General features: G+C 52.1%; 7 protein-coding genes across 7 annotated transcripts; 4 read left to right on the forward strand and 3 right to left on the reverse strand.

Annotated features, from left to right (window-relative positions):
* Positions 1-1,071: 1,071 nt before the first annotated feature.
* Positions 1,072-2,415, reverse strand: J4E87_008657 (uncharacterized protein; the record flags this gene model as incomplete). Its single annotated transcript, XM_049380242.1, has 2 exons — positions 1,072-1,292; positions 1,368-2,415. The coding sequence occupies 2 exons, from the start codon at positions 2,413-2,415 to the stop codon at positions 1,072-1,074; spliced, it is 1,269 nt and encodes a 422-aa protein (XP_049229984.1).
* A 287-nt stretch (positions 2,416-2,702) lies between these two features.
* Positions 2,703-4,403, forward strand: J4E87_008658 (uncharacterized protein; the record flags this gene model as incomplete). Its single annotated transcript, XM_049380243.1, has 1 exon — positions 2,703-4,403. The coding sequence occupies one exon, from the start codon at positions 2,703-2,705 to the stop codon at positions 4,401-4,403; it is 1,701 nt and encodes a 566-aa protein (XP_049229985.1).
* A 158-nt stretch (positions 4,404-4,561) lies between these two features.
* ARP3 (Arp2/3 complex subunit, actin nucleation center) lies at positions 4,562-6,094 on the reverse strand (the record flags this gene model as incomplete). Its single annotated transcript, XM_049380244.1, has 5 exons — positions 4,562-5,464; positions 5,514-5,600; positions 5,650-5,924; positions 5,977-5,999; positions 6,060-6,094. The coding sequence occupies 5 exons, from the start codon at positions 6,092-6,094 to the stop codon at positions 4,562-4,564; spliced, it is 1,323 nt and encodes a 440-aa protein (XP_049229986.1).
* Positions 6,095-6,907: 813 nt separating this feature from the next.
* J4E87_008660 (uncharacterized protein) lies at positions 6,908-8,948 on the forward strand (the record flags this gene model as incomplete). The annotated part of the gene is made up of 4 exons (XM_049380245.1): positions 6,908-7,083; positions 7,143-7,342; positions 7,392-8,648; positions 8,698-8,948. The coding sequence occupies 4 exons, from the start codon at positions 6,908-6,910 to the stop codon at positions 8,946-8,948; spliced, it is 1,884 nt and encodes a 627-aa protein (XP_049229987.1).
* Positions 8,949-16,777: 7,829 nt separating this feature from the next.
* J4E87_008661 (uncharacterized protein) lies at positions 16,778-18,510 on the forward strand (the record flags this gene model as incomplete). Its single annotated transcript, XM_049380246.1, has 6 exons — positions 16,778-16,891; positions 16,986-17,010; positions 17,060-17,240; positions 17,290-17,454; positions 17,509-17,866; positions 18,292-18,510. 6 exons carry the CDS (start codon positions 16,778-16,780, stop codon positions 18,508-18,510), a joined length of 1,062 nt encoding a protein of 353 aa, XP_049229988.1.
* Positions 18,511-19,515: 1,005 nt separating this feature from the next.
* On the forward strand, positions 19,516-20,499 carry J4E87_008662 (uncharacterized protein; the record flags this gene model as incomplete). The annotated part of the gene is made up of 2 exons (XM_049380247.1): positions 19,516-19,853; positions 20,319-20,499. The coding sequence occupies 2 exons, from the start codon at positions 19,516-19,518 to the stop codon at positions 20,497-20,499; spliced, it is 519 nt and encodes a 172-aa protein (XP_049229989.1).
* A 4,051-nt stretch (positions 20,500-24,550) lies between these two features.
* Positions 24,551-25,502, reverse strand: J4E87_008663 (uncharacterized protein; the record flags this gene model as incomplete). The annotated part of the gene is made up of 3 exons (XM_049380248.1): positions 24,551-25,125; positions 25,193-25,373; positions 25,428-25,502. 3 exons carry the CDS (start codon positions 25,500-25,502, stop codon positions 24,551-24,553), a joined length of 831 nt encoding a protein of 276 aa, XP_049229990.1.
* Between the last annotated feature and the right edge of the window lie 613 nt (positions 25,503-26,115).

Raw genomic sequence — 26,115 nt, forward strand, 5'->3', positions numbered from 1 at the left:
GGATACAAAGACGAACGCGCATCCAGCGCAAACCATCTTCACCCCGCCGCTGCCCGATCTCCCACGCTCGCTCGCCGTCTCTCATATCCACGCGCGGAGGTAGATATAAACACTACCTACCTACCTACCTACCTGACTACCTATCCATCCACACGAACCACCCCAGCTCTATACCAATCGCACGCATAACAAAAAGGAGGAAAAACAAACCATGGCCTCAGAACCCGCACCCGCATCCAACGCAGAACAAAACTTCGGCGCGTCACAAACGTCGGAAGGAGAGGAAAGTCTCAGTCCGCTTGAACAAGAGGTCTTGGATGAATATGCGAGGTTATTGGGGAATTTGAATAATGTAAGTATATCTGTATCCGTCGCAATCCAAACCCCTCGCACTTATCTCTCCTCCACCATCCACCCCTCCCCTAAACCCCCTAAACTCCCTCACTAACACCACACAAAGCTATCATCCCTCCTCCTCACCCTCTCCAACAACCCCAGCGCCGCGATCCTCGATGGCCTCCGCGGGTTAGAAAGGAAAACGAGTTTGGTGTTTACGCTGCTCAAGGCGAGTGTGTATAGTATTGTTTTGAATCAGCAGATTGATACTGAGGGTGGGGATGGGGATAGGGAGGGCGAGGGGGATACGGGGGGGGGTTGATGGAGGATGAGTAGTCGGGGGTAGTAGTGGGTAGTAGTGGGGAGGGAGGATGGGGGATGGAGGGAGGGGTGAAGGGATGGGAGGGGGAATACGATACCAAGCTAGGGAGAAAGCAGGGCGAGTGGGAAAGAAGCAAGTGGATGTTTGTTGGGGATGCTGATATGAGAGCGTTTAACGATTATGATACCCCGCTAGAGAGCAAGACCGAAAGATATTTCAACATTGCGAGTAGATCAGAAGAGATGGTCTGCAAGATAACATGATATGATACAAGATATCTACACAAGCCCTGCACGGGCATTTCCACCTCATACTATGCCATGCCTATGATACACCTCTCCTCCATTCCCCCTCTTCACATGCAGGAGCCCCAACAACAGTCATATAGCCATCCATACACCAACGTACGCAGACTAATGTATGCTCCCTCCATAGTAAACCTTCCTCACATCCACCAACTTCTTCCCCCTCGCCCTCGCAATCTCGTCCGGTAACCTCTGCTGCGTGAGCGCTTCCCAAGTCGCCTTGATAACGTTCATTTTATTCCTCGACCGCGGTGTCTTGGCAGACAGATCCTGAAGACCCGCTGCACGTGCGAGTTCGAAGATGAGATGTTGGACGCGGAGACCGAAACCTGCTCATGATCAGCTTTCATGTTCGCAAAAGGTAATTTACGAAGAAGTCTAGCATAACGAGGAGAATGACTTACCAGGCGGTCTTGCAAAGATCTGGACCTTGGTCGCACCGACCTTCTTCTCCAGATCGCCAAACGTGGTTCTGTTCTCGTAACGGGGAACAGGGCGCATGTTTCGTATGGCGCTCATGACGCTCTGCTTACGGCCTTCGTCCGGTTCTACGGATTTGCCTTCTCCGACGCCGAGGAGCCCGTCTTGGTTACCCGCAATGGTCAGGTAGTACATACTTCTTATCTTGCCCATGCGAGTCTGATTGGTAACGAAGTGCGTAACCAGTGTCTTGACGCGGATTTGACGCAGCTTCTGCTTGTCCCAGCCGAGGTATTGCAGTAGGCGCTTTTGCCGTGGGTCCTCTTCCTCTTCGGTCGAGAGACGCCGGGTCTGGCGGACCATGCGGTTTTCGACGCGGGGGAGGTCGGGTGCGATGACCGAGTGGCGCTCGTCGCCTAGGGCTTGGAGGGCGGCGGGGTTCTTGGATGTGTAGGTTGCGCGGGGGTCGAGGGTGGCTTGGGTGACGGCTGCGTCCATGGCTTTTTGTAGGTTCTCGTCGTCTTCTGGTATGCCGTCGGGGTACATCTTTGCGAGATTCTCAGTGGCGATGCGGGTTATGTTCTCGTCGCGCTCGACTTCGTTGGCGATGCGGAAGGTTTTTGGGCCTGAGATGTCGTCGCCTGTTAGGCGCTCAGGTCGGTCTGTAACTGGGTCGACTTGCGCCAGGTCGTCTTCATAGTTCATACGCCATGGATCTGTTCTCCGCTGGCCCTGCGTGAGGACATCTCGGGCGTCGATTGTAGACTCGGCGGCTTTGATGGCGGCGATTTGCGAGGGTGTGTACTTTTTCTCCAGCAGCGTCGTCTCCGAGGTGTCGTACTTGGGGTACTCTGCTTCGGCAGCCTGGTTGAGGAGCTTGAGGTCGTCGGCCTTTATTGACGGGTAATGCGGTCTCCTCTTGCGGGCTTGTCTGGGTGCGGAAGCGTGGAAAGTGCGTTGCGGAGGCGGTTTAGGAAGCGTCGTCGATGCTGCTTTGGTGAAGAGACATCTTGCGGGGCGGCAGACGCTCATTGTTGGCCTTGGACCTCCGGGTGAGGGCCAATTGAGCGCGGGGAGGCGGTAATAGCGGGTGGCCTGCGCGGCGTCGTGATGGTCAAAGTGAAGTTCGGAAAGTTCAGCGTGACTAAGCGGGATGGCAGTAATTGCTCCAGCCAATCGCCGTCTCTCTATCCCAGTGACTAACGCGACTTTCTCTTTTCTCCAATTTCACGATTTACTGCATGTACTCTCGAATCTTTACTCGACCGCTTCGGACTCTGCTGGCCAGTAGCCGACACACCCAGATTGCTAGATACAGAATGGCTTCGTCAGCGGACAACGTCGCGCCTGTTGAGAGCAACGGCGCGAAAAGATATGCCGAAACTCCTCTACGGAGCGAGGAAGGACCACGAGGCAACTACAGATTCAAAAACAAGCGCATGAAGAATGGACATGCTGAGCAGAGTAAAATTCTGAAAACGAACGGAACCAATGAGGAGGTCTTATTGCAGGATGTTACCGCGCTCATCAAGAACCTCAATATAGAAAGAGATGGGAAGGAAATCTCGACAACACTGGCAGAAAAATTCAAGGAGATTGAGGTTGAAATCAAAGAAATCTCCTCCACTGGAGATGGTCTCGGGTTCCAAAAAGATTCAGACTCGGACCAGGTCTATGTCGTACCCTTCAGCGCACCAGGAGATATCGTGACAGCACGACCGCACAAGCACTTTGAGAAGGAAAAGTACTCCATGGCCGACTTCGTCAACGTGATCACGCCATCACCCCAGCGCGATGACTCTCTAGTAAAATGCCCCTACTTCGCCAGCTGTTCCGGCTGCCAATTCCAAATGCTACCCTACGACACCCAACTCGCGCACAAAAAGACCATCGTCGAGAAAGCCTACAAGAACTTCTCCCACCTCCCACCAGAGCTCATCCCCACCATCGGCGACACAATCGGATCGCCACTGCAATACGGCTACCGCACAAAGCTAACCCCCCACTTCGACGGCCCGCCCGACGCCCGCCGCAGCGACGGCCGCAACGGCATAAAGCGCACCTTCAAAGAAGTCCCACCCATCGGCTTCATGAAAAAAGGCACCCGCAATACAATCGACATAGAAGACTGTCCCATCGGCACAGACGCCGTGCGCGCCGGCAACAAGCGCGAGCGTAAACGCGTCGCAGACACCATATCCACCTACCGCAAAGGCGCCACGCTCCTCCTCCGGGAATCCACGACCCGCATCCCCAAATCCGACTACGACGCCACCAAAGAAACTGATTCCGATGCCGTGATTGAAGACAGAGGCACGCATATCCACCGCAAAATCTGCATCACAGACCCCAACGCCAAATCCACAGAATACATCTCCGACGAATTCCAATTCGTGAATCCAGCGGGCTCTTTTTTCCAGAACAACAACTCCATCCTCCCTGTTTTCACACAGTACATACGCGAAAACATCCTGCCTGCACCCAGCCAAGACCACAAAATCACGCACCTCATCGACGCATACTCTGGTTCCGGTCTCTTCACCATCACGCTCTCAGCGCTGTTTAAATCATCACTTGGAATCGATATCTCATCCAGCAGCATCGAGTCTGCGAGTACGAACGCAAAGTTGAATAACTTGCCGGAATCTTCTACGCGGTTTATCGCGGCGGATGCGGCGAGGTTGTTCGCTTCGATCAAGTCGCCCGCGGAGGAGACGGTCGTTATGCTTGATCCGCCGCGGAAGGGCTGCGATGAGTCTTTCCTGAGACAGCTGGTGCAGTATGGTCCTGCGAGAGTGGTGTATGTGAGTTGTAATGTTCATACGCAGGCGAGGGATGTGGGGGTCTTGGTTGGCGGGATGGCGAGTGTGGATGGGGGCTTTGGGAGGGGTGAGGGGTGCTATGAGATTGAGAGTTTGAGGGGCTTTGACTTTTTCCCGCAGACGGGGCATGTGGAGGGGGTTGCTGTGTTGAGGAGGAAAAGCGGTGGGGAAAAGGGTGTCAAGGATGCGGAGTCATGAGGTTGATCACGGTCTCTTGGTATGGTTAGTGGGGGATCAACGGCATATCGATCTGATGTGTTGATTGTCTTCTCATTGTCAAATGTTTTGCTGCCGTCTCGTGCTCGCTCAATAAGCTATGCCAACATCTACACACATTCCCTACGATATCTCGTCGCTTATGTGCTTCCTGGTCCACCCAGCAGCGCGAACCTTCGGACAATGCTGGGACCAATCTCGTCATATTCCGCCTTGGTGTGGCAGTAGCTCTTGAACTCGGGAGTCTGACCGAGCAAGCTGCCTCCGAACCATGGGCCGTGTCTTTGCCTCTTGTGCGTGATGACTTGTACGTCCAGACCACCACTCTTTGCGCCTCCACTCTTCGCTTCCGAAGCCTTAATCCTTGCGTCGACCATGTGCCTGATATCGCGCTGCAGGCGTCGGCCAAAGTCTTTGTATAGTGTTGATCCACCCGAGAGCACAATGTTCTTGTAGAGTCCTCTGCGTACGTCGATGGGGGAAGATTGGATGACGGTATCGACAATGGTAGGTAGCGGGGTGAGGAAGTCGGAGGAGTAGATCTCGGGATTGAAAAAGATCTCAGGCGCGAGGAAACGTTCGTAGCCGACATCGACGGACGTGGTCTTGCCGTTAGGGTAGTTGACGGTGTGCTTCTTGAATCGGTCGTCTGACTCGCGATCGAAGCGGGCGAACTCCTTGACAATGTCAGGGCATACGTAGCAGTATTCCTCCTTGATGCGCTCGGCAGTCTGAAGAGAGGAGTCGGGCTCGCCGCGTTCTCGGAGGAGCGATTGTACGAAGTTGGTGATGTCGCGACCGGCAATGGGGACACTCTTGATCGAGGAACCGATGACGTAGCCTTCAGCAACGGGGATAACGTGCGTGACACCAGCTCCGGAGTCGATGACAGTTCCGGTGAGGGATCGGTCCTGCACCTTGGAGCTAGTCCATGACGCAGCCAGGGCGAGCACAGCTTGTACGGCAATGTAGAGACCGGCGACGTTGAACGACTCGAACATGATTTCGGCGGTGGCTTCGCGATTCTCGGGAGGGTTCAGTGGCTATGGCTTGTCAGCTCCATCCTCCAGCCATTGTAGAAAGATAGCGTACGGGCTCGGTGAGGAGGAAGTGGTGGTCCTCAGGCTCCACTCTCAGGTACTTGAATATCGAGTTGGACCAGAAGCGTTCCATGAGGTCCTGCATGCCATTAGTACACCCTACCCTCTATCTGCATGCCTCTCCATACCCAGTTGTCTATCTGACCATGCCTGATCGGATAGTTGATGCCATAGCCTGCGCCTCCAGCTGCGGCCAGAGCTTCGTCGCCGATGAAGAAGTCGAGGTCCTCAGTACCGCGCTTTCCAGACAGATGCCCACCCGGTCCAGCTCCGCCAGTCAAGAATGAGGGCTTGTTCGCAACGGCTGGGCGTCCAGAGCCTGATCCGCCGCTACCGCCTGTTGGGCCTTTGGTAGCTATCGCAGTGGGGAAGACGAAGGAGGGAGAGTCGTTGCCGGCGAAGCCTGGTGGACTGTTATTAGAGGCCAACTCCACGAATTGAATTGGTCAGCATACCGAGCTTCGAGTATCCCGTACCGCTATAGCCAGTGTCAGTACTCGATCGCAGCGTGGGTGCCCATGGCCAGCGGGTAGCTTACTTGTCCATGACAACGGCGGGGGTTTGAGACGCCATCTTTGCTGCTGCTTGGCACAAAAACGAATATGCAACGCAGCTCAGGTGGTACCTGATATAAGAGCAGAAGCGCGTGGGCTGGGTGTCGAGGTGGCTTCGTCAAAGAGGTGACGACGGCGGTCGGTGCACGTTGTCGAATCAGGCACCGCCCCGCTCCGCCCTTGGCAGCGGAGTGAGACGAAATAGTGGGGAAGGACTTGCTCACTTGGTCAACACAATCGCTCCTACCTCCCTGGTGTGCCGTGCCTACCGCTTCAACAGAGTCTGTGTCATACCGCAAAATACTGCAACCACATGGCTTAGGCTGATGCACAGAGGAAAGAGCCATCGCAAGCTCAATTTTGACATCGCTGCTAACCTCCTCTCCACTGACTGTGCACCTACAGCGCTCATCGAGCATCTCTCCCACTCTCATTGCTCACCCCGCCGCCACAGGTCCCCATCGCCTTTACATCGGCTCATCCTCTCCATTAATTTCTCATTGTTTCCCCCCTCAGTCACCTCGTCTGTCCTGGAATTACCTATCTTCTCTTCCGAACCTACACCTGCCTGTGTCTCGAATGACCGCTTAACGACCGTTTCCACAGTCAACCTCACAGCCGTCTGCCGCTACCGCCCACTCTAGAGCGATACCGGATCATCCCAATCATCGGCCAAACGTCCCCACCCGGCAACAAACGCTCGTCGCGTCTGTACAGATCCAAAACTGCAGCCAAGCCTCATCTAAGAACCGTCATCTCTCACTGCATTGCACTGGATACGTTCGGCCTGCGCTTCCGCGACCTTTTTCGACGCTTTTCCACTCACAAAGGCATGTCGGTCCCTAGTCGTCACTATGCACCCATAGACGGAGCTTATCACATTGATACGCACACACGCAAAGCCTCGCGTAGTCCGCCAAACGATGATGTATGCTGCATATATGTTCACGCTGGCGCCGGCTACCATAGTCACCAGAACGAGAGGATACATCTGGAAGCGTGTAACGAGTGAGTTTTCTGGTGTTTTCTCTAGGTTGTCCCGCGTACGCTCATGCTAATATGCGCAGTGCCGCGCAGCTGGCCATGTTGATTCTGAAGAACGGCGGCTCAGCGCTAGATGCTGTCGAGGCTGCAATCAAGACATTGGAAGATCGAGAAATCACCAATGCTGGCTATGGAAGCAACCTCGCAATGGACGGTGTGGTTGAGTGCGATGCCTCCGTGGTCGACCATTACGGGCGTAGCGGAGCTGTCGGGGCTGTCGCTCGTAAGTCTAGCAACTAAAGGCTAAGGTCCAGTACTGACGATGATTACAGAAATCAAAAACCCTATTTCGCTAGCACGAATGGTGCACGACCACACGATGAGTCCACTTACGCTGCGTCGAGTCCCTCCGAACCTCTTGGTGTCGCAGGGTGCCACCGACTTTGCTGTGGAGATGGGTATGCCGATTCTGCCCCACGACGCACTCATTTCTCCCGCCGCGAAAGAGCGCTGGATGCGGTGGCGTTCCGACTTGAGGTCTGCCGAGCGCAAGTCCAGGAAGAGCGGCGCCCACCCGTCCTGTTGGAAGATCAGGGACAATGTGGCGCCAGCGGATGAGCGAGCGCACGAACGCGTGCGCGAACAACACACCCAAAACCTGCTACGCACCCACAAATCCCTACTGCAGTCACAGTCACCTCCGCTTTCCGACGACGTGATGTACGACCAAGCCGAGAATGCATCTTCCGACCCTTCAGTCCCTCCTTCCGAGCAGTCGTCGAGCTCTTGGATAAGCGATGAGCAGACCAGTGCACCCGAACTGATCGATCAAGCCCCATCGCCTGCTGACGTACGCCCACCTACTGTTGCAGATGCTTCTCGAAATGCCTTTGTCAACAGTACGCAACAGGTCCCTACCCTGAAAGAGTATCGTCGCGATGCAGGCTACGAGAGCATTATGGAAGATGCGCAGATGGAGGACATGACCTACGCACCAAAGCCACGCAAAGCATGGGCTGATGGGTCTGGAGAGGATTTTGACTCTGATTCGAGCGCGCAGACAGCAAAAGGCAATCCCGTGGAGAGCTCTCAGTGTGATGGTGTCGACACTCGTCTGCCACAGACTCCTGACGAGAACTCAGTCAATTCGAAGTTCGCTACCGCATCGACACCTCTGAGTCACGTCAGAGAGACCGCGCCACTACCGCCGATGCCATCTAATTCGAGCCGCCATGAACCCGAGGAGGATCACATCACCGACACCGTTGGGGCTATCGCAATAGACAGCTGGGGCAACATTGCTTGCGGTGCATCTTCTGGTGGCATTGGCATGAAGTACCGCGGGCGTGTGGGTCCAGCAGCTCTCGTCGGCGTTGGTGCTGCAGTCATTCCCGTGGACCCCGACGACCCCGAGCAGACCTCTGTCGCGACTGTCACAAGCGGGACCGGTGAGCACATGGCAACCACCATGGCCGCTACGGTATGCGCCGAGCGTCTCTATCAGAGCGTGAAGAAGAGCCGTGGCGGTGACTACGTTGAAGTTACCGAGGACGAAGCTCTCAAGGCGATGATCGAGAACGAGTTCATGGGTACACAGTCCTTGTCGCTTTCATGTGCGATATGCTAACTTCATGCCAGGTCACCCAAGCGTCAAACACAGCAACTCCGCAGGCGCCATCGGCATCCTTGGCGTCAAGAAGATGCGCTCCGGCATGCTGCTCTACTACGGACACAACACCGACTCGTTCGCCATGGCATCCATGTCATCCGAAGACGATCGGCCCGCCTGCTCGATGTCGCGCAGTAACGGCAACGGCCAAATCGCACAGGGTGGAAGGATGATGCCCATGAGGCGCAACAAGAAGACCAAGTCTACCCCTCGCCGATGACCGTGGTCATGCGCGGGTACCTGAGCTGCTGCCCTAAGAACCTATATCTCTTAACGCATTGAGCCTCAACCCGGATGTTAGCCAATGAGCGTTTGTCACTGCCTATGTTCCTGTTTTCCTTTCCTTCGTGTAAAAGCATATGCATCTATGGTAGTTCTATACCCCTGCATGGTAGTTGTGTTTCCTGTCCTTCTTCCATCAGCGAGCGGTGCTTTAGGAATCTCACAACAGTATTGTTAGCCAAGAAAAGTTTACCTGTGTTCGAATGGGGAGACACGTAGTGCAAGGTTTAGAAGACTAGCGATGAAATTTACGAGCATCATTGCATCCAACTCGCATGTACCTGAAATCTATAGACGGCCCGAGTAACTACCTACGTATAGACTAGCTTCCGTACTGCCCGCAACTAGACACTGCCCTCAACTTTGCATCTTTGCATTCTCGATTATAACACCATGATCGCTGAGTGTGTCTTTCATTGTTCTGATGGACAAAAAGCTCCGAGCGTTGCCGCAAGAAACTATGGACAAGCTCAGACTCCCGCCCTCAGTCCGGTACAACCTTGGATTCTCTGCTCAGTCCAGAGCGCCAATCCTTGCTTGCGATACAAATCTTCTTCCACATGTTCCTCATCGGCCACGAATACCATGTTTTGACCTGCGACTCGATAGTCCGGCCAATGCAGACCAGAATTTCCAAAGTTAGGGTCTAGGCTATGTGCGAAAGATGCCCACGCTCCACTCATGTGTTGAGCAAGGCGGGCATCGGAAGACCTTGGACCATCAGGTTTACCGAACACGTAGCTCATCTATGTTGCGCGTCAGTCTCAGCGTTGATGCGAGTGAGAGGGTACGAATTGATGGGTCGGCTTACCTCAGAACTGTGAGTTGCTCCAGAGAGTACAGATGAATGCCAGGGAACCTGAGCGAATCTGTAGCTGTAGACAGGGTTGCGAGCTTGCGCATATAGCCCTGTCATCCAACGGCGAACCGAGTGCTCGATCGCATCGCCGAAGATCAAATAGCTCTAGGGTTCGGTATCAGCCGGAGCTCCATCTACATGTAGTAGGACGAACCGTTTTATCCATAAATCCAGTCGGTAGCACGCCGGGGCCAGTGTTATGTGGGACACCGGCAGTTGGGTCATCCGGGTATAATTCAAAAAGCTTGTTGAACGCGGAGCTTTCGATTGCATAGCTTGATCCATTTAGACCTATCAGAGCCTGCTCTATGTCCACTGTCGTGTTGGAACCGGGCTTGACAAGAATGTTGCCCTCATCGTCGTTCACTGATGTTTTCTTAGCTTACTTCACTCACTATTCTTAGCGAAAGTGTGAACTTACCACCCATTAATAGTGGAACAGAAACTTGCTTTGCTTGATTGAACAACTCCACAGGGTGTGCCGTCATAAAGTTACCATCAATAGAAGGCAGGAATTGGTCGTAATGCTGTAAAGAAACGTTGAAGAGTATCTCGTTGTCGAGTGAGCGTAGACACGAGAAGTTTTCGCAACCAGTCTTGTTGAGAAACGTTTGATAACGAGCCTCTCGAATGGATGATATATTCCAGTTGCATGGCACGTCATAGAAGCTGCCACTCTGAACGATAGCTAGAGATGTTATTATCGTTATCGTGGTTGAAAGAAGATCGAAGCTTACCTGCTCGGAAAAGGTGGTCATCTCGACCTCCATATGCGACGAGGTGTTGGAGGATACTAGTGCCACCAGCACTGCTCAAGGTCAGCTTATCACTTGCATGAATAAAGCGACCCGCTAACCTTTGTCCCATGATGGTGACTTTCGAAGGAGATCCACCGAATGCAGCGATGTTTTCTTGTACCCATTGGAAAGCAAGTCGCTGGTCGAGCAAACCAAGATTTTCTACACCAAGAGAATGTGGTTCATCTCCTGAAGGGAATCCGTAAAACAAAAGTCTATACTGGATGGAGACGAAGATCTATAGAGGCCTTTAGTAAGCTCATACGAGAAAGGGTGGCATTCAGGAATCTTAGATCACCCACAATTGGCGTGCCCTGAGCGACAGACTGCTGAACTAATGACGGCCAATGTTAGCCATGCTAGTTTTGCGAAGGGAACAAAGGGCGTACCAATATAGCTTCCGTTCTCCGTAGTTGTTGCGGCGCTGCCTTGCCAGAATCCACCGCCATGAATCCAGATTACAACCGGATGTTCGCTGGAATTAGCTATCGTGGAAGATGGGCGGACGATGTTTAGTGTTAAGCAGTCTTCACTGAATCTGGAACCTGAGGGAGGAGACCCTGTTCCGTGACAGACCGTAGAATAGTTGCTGTACATGTTCTTAGGTCAGTGTCAATTGAACGAGCTTTCTACTCACCCGGCATCAAAAGCACCGTCGAACTCAGTTGTCCGACCAGTCGAAATATTGAATCTGGGAGGGGGGTCCGCATATGGGATGCTGAGGAAGACATCCTGACTAAACTCTGGCAGCGAACGCCCGATGACAGTACCGTTTGTTATTGTTGCCGTTGGCCTTGATGCAAAGCAGCATTCCCTCATGGTAAGAACTAGATGAAAAACGGCGGATAGTCGCATGATTGCACGATCTCAAGTTCGGTAATCCCCAGGGTGAAAATGAGTACCAAACTCATGCTCACAAGAAAGGGTCATGGACAAGTTTAGCGCTAGTTGCACATCATCGTAATCTCCCACCGCATTGATTTAGTTGTCACTATCAATCTGCGGGGAGACTTCCTAAAGTGGGGAAATTCTCTCTAGTCGCCCAGGAAGCATGGAGACAGCATTTTGCGATGAAGAAGGGAACACATACCCGCTGCAGATGGCAGATACCCGGGAGGCGTTGGCGACAATAAGCGAGCCGAATCGACGCCGATAGAGCTAGCAGGGGTTTGCCCTGCACGCTGCCTCGGCATGATCTCAAGCGATCCGTGTGAGATAAGGGGCCGGGTGGGGAAGTGTCGACCTGATCATTGGCACTTGCGCAAACTCCGATCCCCAAGAACAGGAAGGCTGCGGTGTACTCCGGCAACATCTAGTCATGCCACGCAATCCGCGTTTGAGACGCGTACCTGATGACATTCGAGTTCGAGTTTCACGCGCGTAAGTGATCAGCTCATCTTGCGGCTCTGCGATACAGCAATTTCTCGCCGTGGCAACTGACACGCAATGCAGATGCGCAGTCTGTAGGGCTCGCAAGAGCCGCTGCATAGCACGAAATGTAGGTGCTTGCGAGAGGTGTGTTGAGAAGGGTGAAGAGTGTGATTTATATGCAGCTGAAGCGTCGGGTTCTCCCGCAACCAGCTCAAATGCCACTGTCAACGGCCAGCAGATGGACAGACATCCTCCTGGCTCTGGACACGAAGACAAGGACGTTGGAACCCCCTCTTCGATGCCGACAGCTCAAGTTAGAGTCTTGGGCCGCCCCGCAGACAGTAATGTCTCACTTGCTGCGCCAGAAGCAGTTCAGACTTCGTTAGGGAAAAGTCCAACAGACTCGAGGTCGGACTGTGGAGCGCGATCGCCCGGTGAGCCGTCACCGGTCCCCAGCGTAGAACCAGAAGATGCTATTCTGATTGTAGAGGATTTCGATCGGACCCGTACGTGTTGAGTGTGACATTAATACATTCGCGTCCTATGTGCTCACTTTCGTCTAGAATATACTGGTCTCCGTTCCAATGAGAGTTTCCTTCTTTGTGTTCAAGATGTTTTGCATTCCACTACCCGAAAGAGGGTCCTAGAATCAACCAACCGAAGCTCGTTGGTATGTCATATATCTGGTAGCTGATGTTACTAGTGAGGTTGCTTTTATTAACGCCGTGTTAGGAAATGGCCAACATCGTCAGACCACCGCCTGTTCACAGTAAAGAGTCAATCGAGGCAATGAAGGCGTTCCCTCCTCAAGAGATCGCTGCATTCCTTGTTTCCACATTCTTTTATTACGTCGAAGCAACGTTCTTTTATTGCGACAGAGAGTGGCTCTATACTACTCTCAACAGCTATTACACCGACACCTCATCCGGAAGTGCGATTGACGATGCATTTATTTGCTTCGCTTTGCTTGTCTTTGCCTTCGGTAGCCAATTTGCGCATTTGAGATCCCGACCTACATCCAACGACCCGCTTCCTATAGACCCTGGAAAGAACTTCTACGATAGTGCTCAGAAGCTTATTCCAAGGGTCATTGACACATGTACTCTGAAGGGAGTCCAAGTGTGTCTACTGGCAGGTCTGTACAAATTGCCATACAACCTGCCAGACACGTCCTATCTCTACCTTGGAATGGCTATGAGGATGTCAATTGCCAGTGGGCTGCACCGCAAGACATTAGCCGTGACATTGGATCCTCGAATTACGGAAGTTCGCAATCGTTTATGGTGGAGTGTTTATTCTATAGACAAGTATGGCACATCCATCCTTACGATTGACCTCAGCTTACGTCGTCTTAGACGCACAAGTATTGCTTTAGGTCGGCCTTCTAGCATCGCAGAAGACGCGATCGATGCACCCTTTCCTAAACATCATCCGTCGTTGGACAACCTCGAATATCAATCGAACTTGCAACATCAAATTGAATACTTGAAGTTAACGCGTATCATTTCGAAAATCGTACAAAACATGTAAGCGAAGGCCTCAAAAGCGATTGTTTGATGCTGACGATCACATAAGTCCTCTCGAATCAAAGCCACCATGCATCAAAGATCTGTCAGAACAATTGAAGGAGTGGCGATCTCAGCTTTTCTCCAATCTCCACCCCAACGACCTGCTTCCCAGCGAACGGAATTTTCGTACGACCGTTCACCTGCATATACACTATCACTGGGCGTGGATCCTCATGGGCCGTGCCTCCCTTCTCCAAGTCTCGCGTGAACGCATTCAAGCTTTATCGGACTCTGCAACCCCCGCACCGGAACAGCCCCAAAGTCGGACGGACCTTGCGACCCTCTGCGTCGACGCTGCGAAGGCGACGATTGAGCTAATACTGGTCTTGAAGAAACACAACTTGCTCTGCCGCTTCTCGTTCACAGATCATCATGCTTCAGCTGCAGCATTGATCATATTGATACTCCATAGTATCCTGCAGCATGGAGACGAGACGAGCAGAATCATAGACGATGGCGTTGACATGTTACGTTACATGGCACATGGAGGCTGCCGTGGAGCTTCGTCGGATCTTCATACTATTGAGCAACTCAGGCGGCTTGCTTCCGACTTGCGCCAGAAAATATACCGAGGCCAAGGCGGGCTTTCAGTTGGAGGCTCCATGCAACCATCATCTATAACGGCCTCATATCAAGCGTGGGTGAACTGGATGTCAGAGCAAGAATCATCGAGAAGTCATGAATCGCGGCCGGACAATTTGTGTTCTCAACTCGATCCAGGAACTCTGCCGAGCGATTCTGGGATACGCGCTCACGAAAGCCCTCTCATGTACGAAGTCGGCCCTAACAACGACACGCTTGACACTCTGGACTATCGCTGGCTTGATCAAGGAAATGTTAACTGGAACTTCGATGTATTTAACGGATCAACTTTTCAAGGAGAGGTTCCTCGAGGATTTGAGTGGGATGACGGCCGGCTAGACGTACTGGATATGACGCAGCTTCTTGGAGGCTACACCGGGCAGACTACCTATGGCCAGGGTTGAGCATACTCTGACCATGATGTATCGCGCAGGCAAAATCACAACTCCAGGCAAAGACATCAGATTCGATCTAAGGAATCCTATAATCTTTATTCTATAAACGGCCGTACCTCGTGAGCATCCTCATCAAGCAAGCTCCATCTACTCTTACACACTCTACCGTCTTTAATGACAGCCAAGAGATTTCTCTCCGGCTGTGCTAAAACCGATATGTCTTCCAAAGGATTTGCGTTCAGAATCAGCAAATCCGCAGCGAAGCCTTGCTTGATCTGCCCCAGAAAGTTTTCCTGCCGCATCATCCTGGCGGGGGTGATGGTCGCACTTCGTAAGATTGCCAGAGGAGGTAGCACTTTGCTTCGGATGGTGAACTCATCGAGCTGGCGTACGCCGAGATGTCCGAGAAGATCAGAACCGTAGCATATGTTTACTCCAGCGTCCGCAGCAATTTTAAGACCTCGCAGCCCTGCCACGTATACCTCGGCATTTTTCTCCATGGACTCGGCTGGCATATATCCAGCAAACTTTTCATCGCCCATCGCGGTGTAGGTTACCAAAGTTGGGGTGAGATATGCGCCCTTCTGGGCCATCAACTCTGCTGTCTCCTTATCGATCATGTTACCATGCTCGATACCCATTACCCCGTTCTCCATCGCTTGCCGAATGGATTGCGGGGTATACGCATGAGAAGTCACATACGTCTGGCTGTTTTTGGCGACTGTTGTAATGGCGCTGATTTCTTCCGACGTGAACTGAACATTGTCGATACGGTCTGTCGGGCTGCAAACACCACCTCCCCCCATGATTTTGATAAAGTCGGATCCGGTTCGAATGTTTTCGCGCGTTGCGCGCAAACACTCTGGTACACCATCGCAGATAAAGGATGGGAAATTCGATGAGCCGCCGCCGCAGCATTCAATGTTTGAGTGGTCGTGGGAGCCTCGCGTATCTCCGTGCCCGCCTGTCTGGCTTAGGAAATTGCCCGCGATAAATAATCTAGGTCCCTGCACGAGGCCATCTTCGATCGATTGCTTGAGAGACAATTGCGCTCCGCCGCAATCTCTTACTGTGGTAAAGCCTCTATCGAGCATTTGCTTACAAACATGCGCGTGTCTGTAGGCTGATGTCGTTGGGTTCAGAGACTTAGTATCTTGCCATTGTATCTCGCCAGGCACTGCAATGATATGGACATGGCAATCGAACAATCCCGGACAGAGGTATTTCCCTCGAAGATCGACTCGTGTCGCGACGTCAGCAAGATTGGACGATTTGACCATGCCTTCGGAGCTGTGTTGAAGCTCGACCTGTTCGATTCGTCCCCCGGACAGTTTGACAGTAGCATTCTCGTGAACTACGCCCGCCTCGACATCCACTAGGTTGACATTGGTGAAGATATAGGCTTTTTGTGCTGGAGGTGTCCACGGCTTAAGCAGTTGTCCGTGGTACGAAGATGCAGATACCATGGCGTCAAGGGATATGCTCGGTAACAAATGCGTGAGAAACAGCGGAAAATGGGTGATGAAAGCCAGGAAAATAAATCGATATCACTTCTACTATCTTAAGGCACCAGATCATGCCGGATTACCATTCTGCTTACTCAATTGATAGTCAATGATTTTTCCGAACGTTGTGGATATCGAACGGGTCTGCTCCGTGCTGTTGTTTGTCTCCCATCCGAGCGGGTATTGGAAGTTGGAGCTTACCCGTGGTCAGGGTACAGATACCCGACCCGAGTCATGCTCTAGCATCGGGTATATGTGCTATCTTTGAGAAGTAGGCCCTTCTAGCTAGTGAGCTGCTAGCTTTGTGGATAACTCCCCGCATTCCAAGCTCCCGGCAAAACCAAACTTCGTGTGTTCCGGCGCCACAGGTGTGGAAATGTATCGTCGCATACCGTCGTGCTCAGCGCGCTATGCAGAATACGATAGCGGCACATTTATCTCTCCAGGATTCACTGGGTAGATAGTATCGCGTGTCTGACTTGTGTTCGGCACAGGCGGCGTCTAGCTTCGCGCGGCTTCAATCCCTGCCAACGTTCGGCAAAGTAGCCTGATAGCGACGATACGCCTTATCCTGACTATCCATATATCTTACTTGTCGTGACCAGAACCTTGAAGTTGTTGGACAGTAAGACTGTACTTCAACGGATTCCAACATTTCTCGTCAATCTCGAACTTGCCTTCGACGCCAACATGGCAAGTCACATCGCCAGGGATGAGAAGGCACAGCCAGATACCGCCTTGGCCAATGACACTCAGTCAAATTCAGAGACCGAAGATCTCGCTATGTTGGCTTTGGAAAAACGCGTCCTCAAAAAGACTGACATGGTAGTTTTGCCAATGGTAACGCTCCCAGTGCTACTTTTGCGATGACACAAGCTTATGACCTCGATCGATACAGATGTGCTTCGTTTTCTTCTTCCAGTGTAAGATCAGGATTCTCGACCAAGGAACATGTCTCTGACGAATGAGCAGATCTAGACAAGCAGAGCCTGAGCTATGCATCAGTGTATGGTCTTATCACTGACCTGAACTTGAGGGGCAACCAGTTCGCATGGACCTCTTCCATATTTTACGTTGGACAGCTTGCTTCTGAGTTCCCGTTCATCTACCTCATGAGCCGCTTCAGACTGTCTAAGTTCGTTGGAATTACAATGTAAGTCCATTATCGCCAGATTATGCATCCGATGACTAAGTTTCAACAGTGTTGTCTGGGGCGCAGTCTGCATGTGCCTTGCCGCTCCAAAAACATACCATCAGTTCTTAGCTGTGCGCTTTTTTCTAGGAGCAGCAGAAGGGGCAGTCAGTCCAGCCTTCATCACCATTACAAGCATCTGGTACAAGAAAAGCGAGCATGCGCTACGTATAGGGTACGTCGCGAGAAAAGAGGGACAGAGACGGCAAGCTAACAGAATGTGTGATAGTTGCTGGATTACATGCAATGCTCTTGCGCAAATCGTCGGCTCTCTACTCATGTACGGCATCGGAGAACACAACAAATCATCGCTGGCATCTTGGAGACTCATGTTCCTTGTCTGTGGGATATTCACCTCGCTCTGCGGAGTAGTTTTCTATTTCGTCATGCCCGACGGTCCGGATACGGCTTGGTTTTTGACCGCGGAAGAGAAGGTCGCTGCTCGTCATCGGCTCTCTGAAGATCACGACGGCGGCGACAAGACATCCTTTTCCATGGCACAACTCAAGGAGGCTGCATTCGACTTCAAGACATATGCTGCGTTTGCTTTCGGTATCCTCGTCACTGCTCCGGCTCCAGTGCTCACTGTAAGTGAGCCCTTTGAAGACATCATACTCGCACTAACAAGTCTTCTTAAAAGTTCGCGTCTTTGATCATCAAACAACTCGGCTATACCTCCGGCGACACTCTACTGCACGGATCGCCCTCCGGAGCGGTTCAGATCGTAGCCATATGGATTGGAATCACCGCGTGCTTGATATGGCCCCAGAAACGTTCTCTTGTCATAATCGGACTCGTTACGATACCCCTAGCCGGATGTATTATGCTGCTGGTACTACCTCTACAAGGCTGGCCCATCATCATAGCGGCTTGGCTCGGCTCTTGCATCTCGAGTATCTTCTCGCTGACCATGAGTTTAAACGCGTCTAATATTCGGGGCAACACGAAGAGATCCGTCGTCAATACAATGTATTTTGTTGGTTACTGTTCTGGCTGTATTGGATTCCCACAGCTGTGGACGACGGAGACTGCGCCTCGGTATACTGCCGGCTTGATTGTTTCGGTGGTGGATTGGATTCTTCTCATGTTGCTTATGGCGTACTATTGGTACCACGGATGGAGTGAGAACAAGAGGAGGGACGAACTTGAGAAAGAGTCGACTGTCACAGTATACGAGGCTGGTGCAGATGTTACAGACAAGCAGGACTTGACTTTTAGATATTCTCTATAGTTGTCGGTAGTATTGTAGAAGAAATGTTGTTCTTCGCAGAGAGATCGCAATCCTCAGAGTCTGGCAAAAGGTCCTACCCGCCAATTTGCCCACTGGTGGGTAGGCATCCGTGTGCTAATCGAGAACGTAGAGCGGCCCGATGGCACCTCGGAATTGCAGCCTGTCCGCGGCGAGGGCCTCGAACCTGCTCCATTCTTTCACTCTTTCGAGGGTGTGAGCAGAGCCAATGTGACATACCCGCGAAGGCCGTGTGCTCCAGAGCGACCGGCTCCCCTCGAAAGCCCCAACCTTTACGTTGTGCCCATATCGACGTCACGGATAGTGGAGACGGTATGGCAGATGTGGTGCACGACGGGTTGCGCAACGTCGCGTCGCGGTGTCGCAGGCGTTGCGGCGCGTGTGCGGGGCGGTCGGTGAAGGTGAAGGTGGAGGTGAAGTGTCGGGAGATGATGCGGCGAGACGTCGCTGGTTGTCGAGCGCTGTGTCAGTGCGGGTGGGGCATGGCCATGGAGAGCAGCAGCAATGATGAGAGATGTGTCGCTTGGTATTGAGCGTTATGCCAGCTTACCTAGGTAGGCACACGGCCGTCGGCGGCGGTGGAGGATCGAATCTGGGGCCGCATGATACGGTGCCAGGCGTTGGGCACATACGGGTCGTACCAAAGTCCCGCGTCCTGGATGTCCACATTATCGGAACGCAGACTGTACGGCGCCCTAGATAGGAGTCTGACTCATATGAGCGTGGCGAACATTCTCAAATTGTGAGTCCTTTGATATTGAACACTGACTTGATGAGTTTCCAGGTCGCTCAGCGGTATTGGTGATGCAATACTGTGACTCACGACGCACGTAACCAATCACTGATCGGCGAGGGCCAATGGGGGTCCGCGAGTACCAGTGTCTGCCATCGCGTCTCAAAGCGTGAGTGCAGTCACACCCAACCGGCTTCGTGATGCAGCATACTATATAAACCTCCTATCTCGTGCCGATACTTCCTTCCTCAACCATGGCGTCCAAAAAGTTCGCGCACTGGAATGGTTTCCCCTTCATGACGGCCCCGCGAACGAAATACTACTCTGGCCAGACACAATCCCCGCTTTTCCGACTATCCCGCGAGATTCGGGATATGATCTATGGATACTACGCTCTAGGAGAAGGCGACAATGGCTACCATTATGACAGTGAGACTGGGAAGATGCTCGAGCAATCACCGTCATCAGAGCCTAAACACGTTGTTCGCCTTGGTCTCATGATTACGTATCGCATTGCTGCTGAGGAGCTCAAGAATTGCGCTTTCCGCAAGGTGCAGTTTAGTCCTCATCTTTCGCAGGATGATGGGAAGGCGTTTTTAGGGCTTGCTTCGAGGGCTGGGCGGTTTCAGTGCTGTAAGTGCTCCATCTATACTCGAGCCTAGAGTGTTTCCCTTTCACTAACACGGAATATCATAGTGTTGAGATTGATAGACCGTCAAAAGCAACGGATGTTAATTACGGTGTGCGAACTGCTAGAGCCTGAAGACTGGCTTGATCTGCATCACCGGTTCCCATCAGTTCAAGTGTTGCGTCCGACACAGATATACAACGGCCTACATCTGGTTCCACTAGACTTCAGCGACGCTCTTCAACACATCCTCATTCTGGCAAAAACCCGCAATCCGCCCAAATTCGCGGAGCTGGCCTGTAGTGTGTTTGGTTTGGGCAGGTGCCCATTGGCTACTTGGAACATCTCTGAACCCCACAACAACTACTTTGATGAAGGCGCATTGTACAGCGTCTTTTCCTGGCATCCCGACTCGTGGATACTACCTAGCAACGAAGATCTAGCTAAGCTAGAGGCTCTCATCTGTTTACCTGTCGACTCAGACTTTCGTCACCCGATGGCGGAGGATGGGACATTCTACTTTGAAGACATATCAGACCACGTCCGGGCCTCTGGAAGCAGTCTCTGGTACTTCTCGGCGGCATCTATCGCGATCGACTTTTGTGAGTAATTCTTCAAACCCTCCCAACACTCATCTCCATTATGGCTCTCTTTATTATGGTATAACTTCCCACTAACAAGCTCAGTGAAAAAAACACCTGAACAGCAGAGACACAATATGCGAACGATCATCCTCAACGAATCCACAGACACCGTCTCCCATTCTGCACACCATGCGCGCGGATTCATACCCTTCTGTCGAGAAAATCCCCAACTTCGCATAGAAAGACGAATCAGACTTTGCGCGCTCGAGTTCACCAGAGAAACTTCAGGGCCAGGCCATTGGGTCATGGAATACAGTTTTCGAGAAATGATGCCCTGGATTGAAGCGGCTTTGGAATTACCCGCGCTTGGGATGTCTGCTTCCTCCTTCAGTCTGGTGATTGAAGGTGGACACGATGCTTGGACTTTCTTCAAATACGCGGCGGCTTTACATGAGGCGACCCTGGAGTACCATCGACGGAACGGGTATGAGATACCAACTCGGTCCGATGACCCTCATTCGATACCTTACAGGAATTGGTGGGACTTTCCACAAAATTTCTCAAAGACTGTACGAGATATCACGGAAGGCACATCCTGTATCAAATTCGATGGGGACGCGGGCGACCCTTGGGACACTGACCTGTTCTTCTATGAGCGCAATGACTGGACCGATCCGCAGTGGTTAGCTGATTGGAATAACAACGTCTTCTATCCCAGTATGTCTTTAGACATCTGTAGGGTTACACGCAACATTTTTCACAGGTCAAGCAAAATAACGATACATCGAACGGCCGGGACTGTGGAGAGAGGCTTATCGACCACGCAGTCGTGTGAGGAATGGTGGACGGGCTGCGTTGAAGATTGAGATGAGGACTGCCATACGACTCCCGTGAGTATTGTAGCATACTCGCAAAGCAAACAATATTGTCTCATCATTCTCTTCTCCATGTTCCAGTAATCTGAAAAGTAGGTACCATGTTACTTCTTATAGGCAGCTCGATAACAAATCTATATCCCTTTAATACCCAATTTCCTCAAGTATTTTTAAATGCCTGCAATGTCGTCAGAGACCTTCATTGTAAGATCAAGATCGGATGTGCTAATGTGAGCGCGCTCACTTCTACAGGAGCGGATTATTCGCCATAGCTCGATGTTGAAGTGATCTTAGACATTCTCTTCGGTTTCAATCCCTGAAACCCTCGGAAGAATATATACACTGCTGCATACTATAAAAGAAGGTGTTTAGGAAATACACCTGCATTGCAATTATGTACTGCGTTACTAACCTGTGTCGTGCTCACATCTCTGCAAAAGCATATTCAACAAAACAACAGCCACTGCGTCTTTTGTCTCCTGCATTCGTCTCATCGTGAGCTTCGAGCGAGGGCGTGTATCATCAAAGCTATGGCAACCATACCGTATACCAAAGTACAATCTCAATAATTAGTCCGACCCAGAACCAGACCGCAGTCTGAGTCAAAGGCGCACTCTATTCGTTCTGAGGGCGTATATTGTAGTCAAATCAAGACTCAGTTCGGACAGGATACTCTTGCGCATCGCATTTGACAACTTGTCACAGTGACGCCGATAGCCATATCGAGGCGCGTTCAGTCGTTGATGGTGAGAGACTAGAATTTGTTGTCGCGCGTCATCGGGGATGGAGGCGGCGGGATTGGCTTAGCGCCACTACGCTAACGATCAGTCCCGCCTCCACCCACTTGCACCCTTCTCCTCTGCAGCCACACATGCGTTTGGGTTGTAACAGTCCCTACATCGCGCGACAATCTCGGTCACTTCGGACGAACGCATAAGATTGAGTAGTGGACGGTTCTCAGAGCAGCGCTGGGGAGGCATGAGTCATCGTCAGAGTCACAGCGAGGAGTACGGGCGGCTCTCGCTTAGCCAATCAGCGGTACCTTCTCGCACGCGCGAACCATGGTCCTTCACAGTGTCCCAGTCTTTAGGATTTCGAGTGCAGTCATGCACAACCTCTTCCTGGACGGACGCTTCTTAAAGCTTCCACATATATACCTCATATCTCCCTCTTGCCTCTCATATTGCTTCCGCCAATGGCGTCCAAGAAATTCGCCCACTGGAACGGGTTTCCGTTCATGACTGCGCCGAGGACAAACTATTACTCTGCACAGTTGCAATCGCCTCTCTTTCGCCTGCCTCGAGAAGTCCGGGATGCTATTTACGAACAATATGTACTCGGTGAAGACGGTTACCATTACGACAGCGACACTGGAAAGATGCTCTACTCGACTGAGCCAAAACAAACGGTCCGTCTGGGTCTCATCATCACCTGTCGAATTGCGCACGAAGAGCTCAAGAACATGGTCTTCCGGAAACTGCATTTCAGCGCGCATTTATCGCATAACGACGGGCGTTCTTACAGGGGGCTAAGTTCTCGAGCAGGTCGTTTCCAACGCAGTAAGTATCCGCGCGGTTATAGCATCAAATGATCTCACAACTAACGCGTCATTACTATAGTGCTTCGATACGTGGAGCGTCAAAAGCGGAGAATTTTGATCACCGTCTTCGAACTGCTACAGCCCGAAGATTTCCTCGATCTATATACTCGCTTCCCTTCGGTCGAAGGATGGTTTAACGAACCGTTGCGCCAATCAGGTAGGGCTTGGAAGTTCCTAATCTTATGGTACGCGTGCTAATCTCGCGTCTCCCAATCTGCAGCGACACAACAAAGAGACGCACTCGCAGAGTCGGAGCAACGTGCAGCACAGGCGTTCAGCGACGCTCTCCAGCACGCTTTAGTATTGGCCAAGAATCGCAACCCCCCCGAGTTCGCAAGACTCGCATCCAAAACGTTCGGCGCACGTCTGTGCCCCGTTCCTATCGCGCGATCCTTTCCGGAGTTCAACTACTTCGTGAACGGTGCGTTGCTCGACATTTTTTCCTGGAGTCCTAAGCCGTGGCATCTTCCAAGCGATGTCGAGCTGGCTAGGCTAGAGTCTCTTATGTGCATGCCTGGGAATGACGACGACAGCTTACCGACGAGGGAGAATGGATTCTCATATTACCTGGACTCGACCACTCATCTTGAACTAGCGACAGAGCGATGGTGCTTTTCTGCAATATCAATCGCCATCGACTTCCGTAAGTACGAATCCTCCAAACATCACGTTTGATATATGGACGCACCATCCTAGTATAGGTCTTCGCTAACAACCCCAGTACAGGAAATGCCTCAGCAGAGAAGACAGAATCTACGCCTGCTCAAAATTAACGAAAGTTCCAAAGCTGTTTCGCGGCCTGCCAACCACGCTTGCGGCCTAATACCTTTCTGTCTCGAGAATCCAAAGCTCCGCGTGCAAACACGCATCAGCCTGTTCACCAATCTTCTGCCCGAGGGTTTCAGCTCGTCCACGGTTTGGAATGAGGATGCCACATCGCTCTTTGTACCAGAGTGTATCCGAGTGATCATGCCCTGGATTGAAGCAGCCCTGGATTTGGCCAAGCTTGGGATGCCTGCGGGATCTTTCCAGCTAGTCATTGATGGAACGACGAGAGAAGCTTGTGAGCTCTGGAAAGTATTGAAACACGCGGCAGCCCTACAAGAAGCTCTACTTGAGTACCTTCGACTGAAAGGAACCCGTCCAGGTGCTAGGCCCCTAGATCCCCACTACACGGATTGTTGGAGCTTTCCGGATTACTTTCCAAAAATCATACGAGACATCGTAGAAGGCACGTCGGTCATCAAGTTCGATGGACCTGTGGGTGAGTTGTGGGATCCTGAGGTGGTGTTCTTTATACGGAAGAATTGGACTTATGAGCAGTGGGATCAAGACTGGCAAGCCCATGTCTTTCTCTACGAGATTCCTACGAACTTCTACCGAGACGCAGAAGATCGCTACAAGATGAGACCGCGATTGTCTGCGTCAGGACGACGGATGGTCCTAGCTGGCCTACGTAGCTCAAACAACACTCAGTCGAGCGCCTGAGGGGTGTATCGACCTTGTAGCACCTGGCGCCGAAAGCCGACATACTTCGCTCCATATTCAGCAGCATACCAGCGATCTATGCAGCCAGATCTAGGATATAATATCTATCCCATTCTACCTGCCATCGTATCCCTTAACCCCCTTGACCCCACTCCCCTCCACCTTCCCACTCGCAACCCCCAAGCTCCGCTCAAACGCCCCCGTAATCCCCATCTGATCCGTCAACACACTGACCATATCAAACCCTCTCTCCACATATCCCCTCGCATCCTCGCCCGAGTTACAATACATAGCCACCTTCTTCCCCTCCGCATGCGCCGCCTCCTTGATCGTCTCAATCGCCTCCTCCAGCTCCTTATCCATAGTCGGAGTCAAAATAGGATGACCAATGTTGTTACCAAGATCAAAGGGCCCGATCAGCAAACAGTCAACGCCGGGCAAGGCGGCGATTTCACGGCAGCAGGCTAGCGCCGACGCGGTTTCTATCTGCACGATGGTGAGGAGCGAAGTGTTTGCGTGGCGCAAGTAGTACGTTAGTGGTTCGTTTGAGAAACACTGTGTTGGTAGCGGTGAGCCGAAGCCGCGCGTTCCTTCTGGCGGGAATTTGGCGGAAGAAACAAGTTTTTTGGCGTCGTCGACGGTGTAGATGAGCGGGACTATGACGCCGTGGGCGCCGCTGTCGAGGGCGCCTGGGGTGGTGTTAGAAGCCACTTGGAGATCTTGGGATGGAGGAGAAGGTGGCAAAGGGTAACTTACGTTTTACCATCCAGGGTTCGTTGGCGGCGATGCGGACGAGGGGGCTTACGCCCGCGTGGGCGATGGCGGTTACGGCTTCGTGCATTTGGCTGTCGTTGATGTTGCCGTGCTCGGTGTCGACGCATATCCAATCAACGCCTGAACGGGCAATTGCCCGCGCGTGATTCGTGCCTGGAAGCATCTGTCACACCATCAGCCTTGAGATCAAGTCAACTTCGCGTTGTGTGTTGTTCACCTGCCATCCTCCGAAAGTCGGCCCTCCTTTCTGGAACGCCTTGTATACCCGGCTTGCTTCTTGCAGGGTGTTCATGTTGCGGGGATAAGATGCGAATTGTCTGTTTCCTGAGAAGAAAAAAACACGACTTGTGAAGACTGCGTGGGGTTTTGCTTGGTGGATGTTTAATGTTGTGGCTCTTCGTAGGGCGTGCGGTATCGTCATGGCTTTTGTAGGTACGAGAGGGGTACTGCCGCGTGGAGAGGTTTACCCCACACTGGGACGCGCTAGGTGATGCGGGTTGATGGGGAACGGCAATACACCTTTCCTGCTTTTACACGTCACGATCTTGAAAAGAATGTATGTTAAGGAGATGTGGACGATGCATTGCAGCATAAAAAGTGGCTTTTGAGCGTGTTGGCGTGAACAACCTTCATGAAGAGATGAGTCAAGGGCGTTTGAGTTGCGGCGGATACGACGCCCTGCCGGATTTTGTGGAGCCATCCATCTCGTGTCATCAACATCGACGCGGTATGGCTATCGCATCACTTATCCTCATCGCACTCCGCGATGGCATTGTCAAAGCTTACCAACAGACACCAGAAAACGTCGCGTAAAGTGTGACGAGAAACAACCTCGTTGTCTCAAGTGAACAGGCAAGCTTCCTCATACATGAACTCAAAGAAGACCCTGCTTGCCCGAATAGATG

This window comes from Alternaria ethzedia (assembly GCF_023757985.1).
Source record: "Alternaria ethzedia strain BMP 0044 chromosome Unknown scaffold_28, whole genome shotgun sequence".
Lineage (NCBI taxonomy): Eukaryota > Fungi > Ascomycota > Dothideomycetes > Pleosporales > Pleosporaceae > Alternaria > Alternaria ethzedia.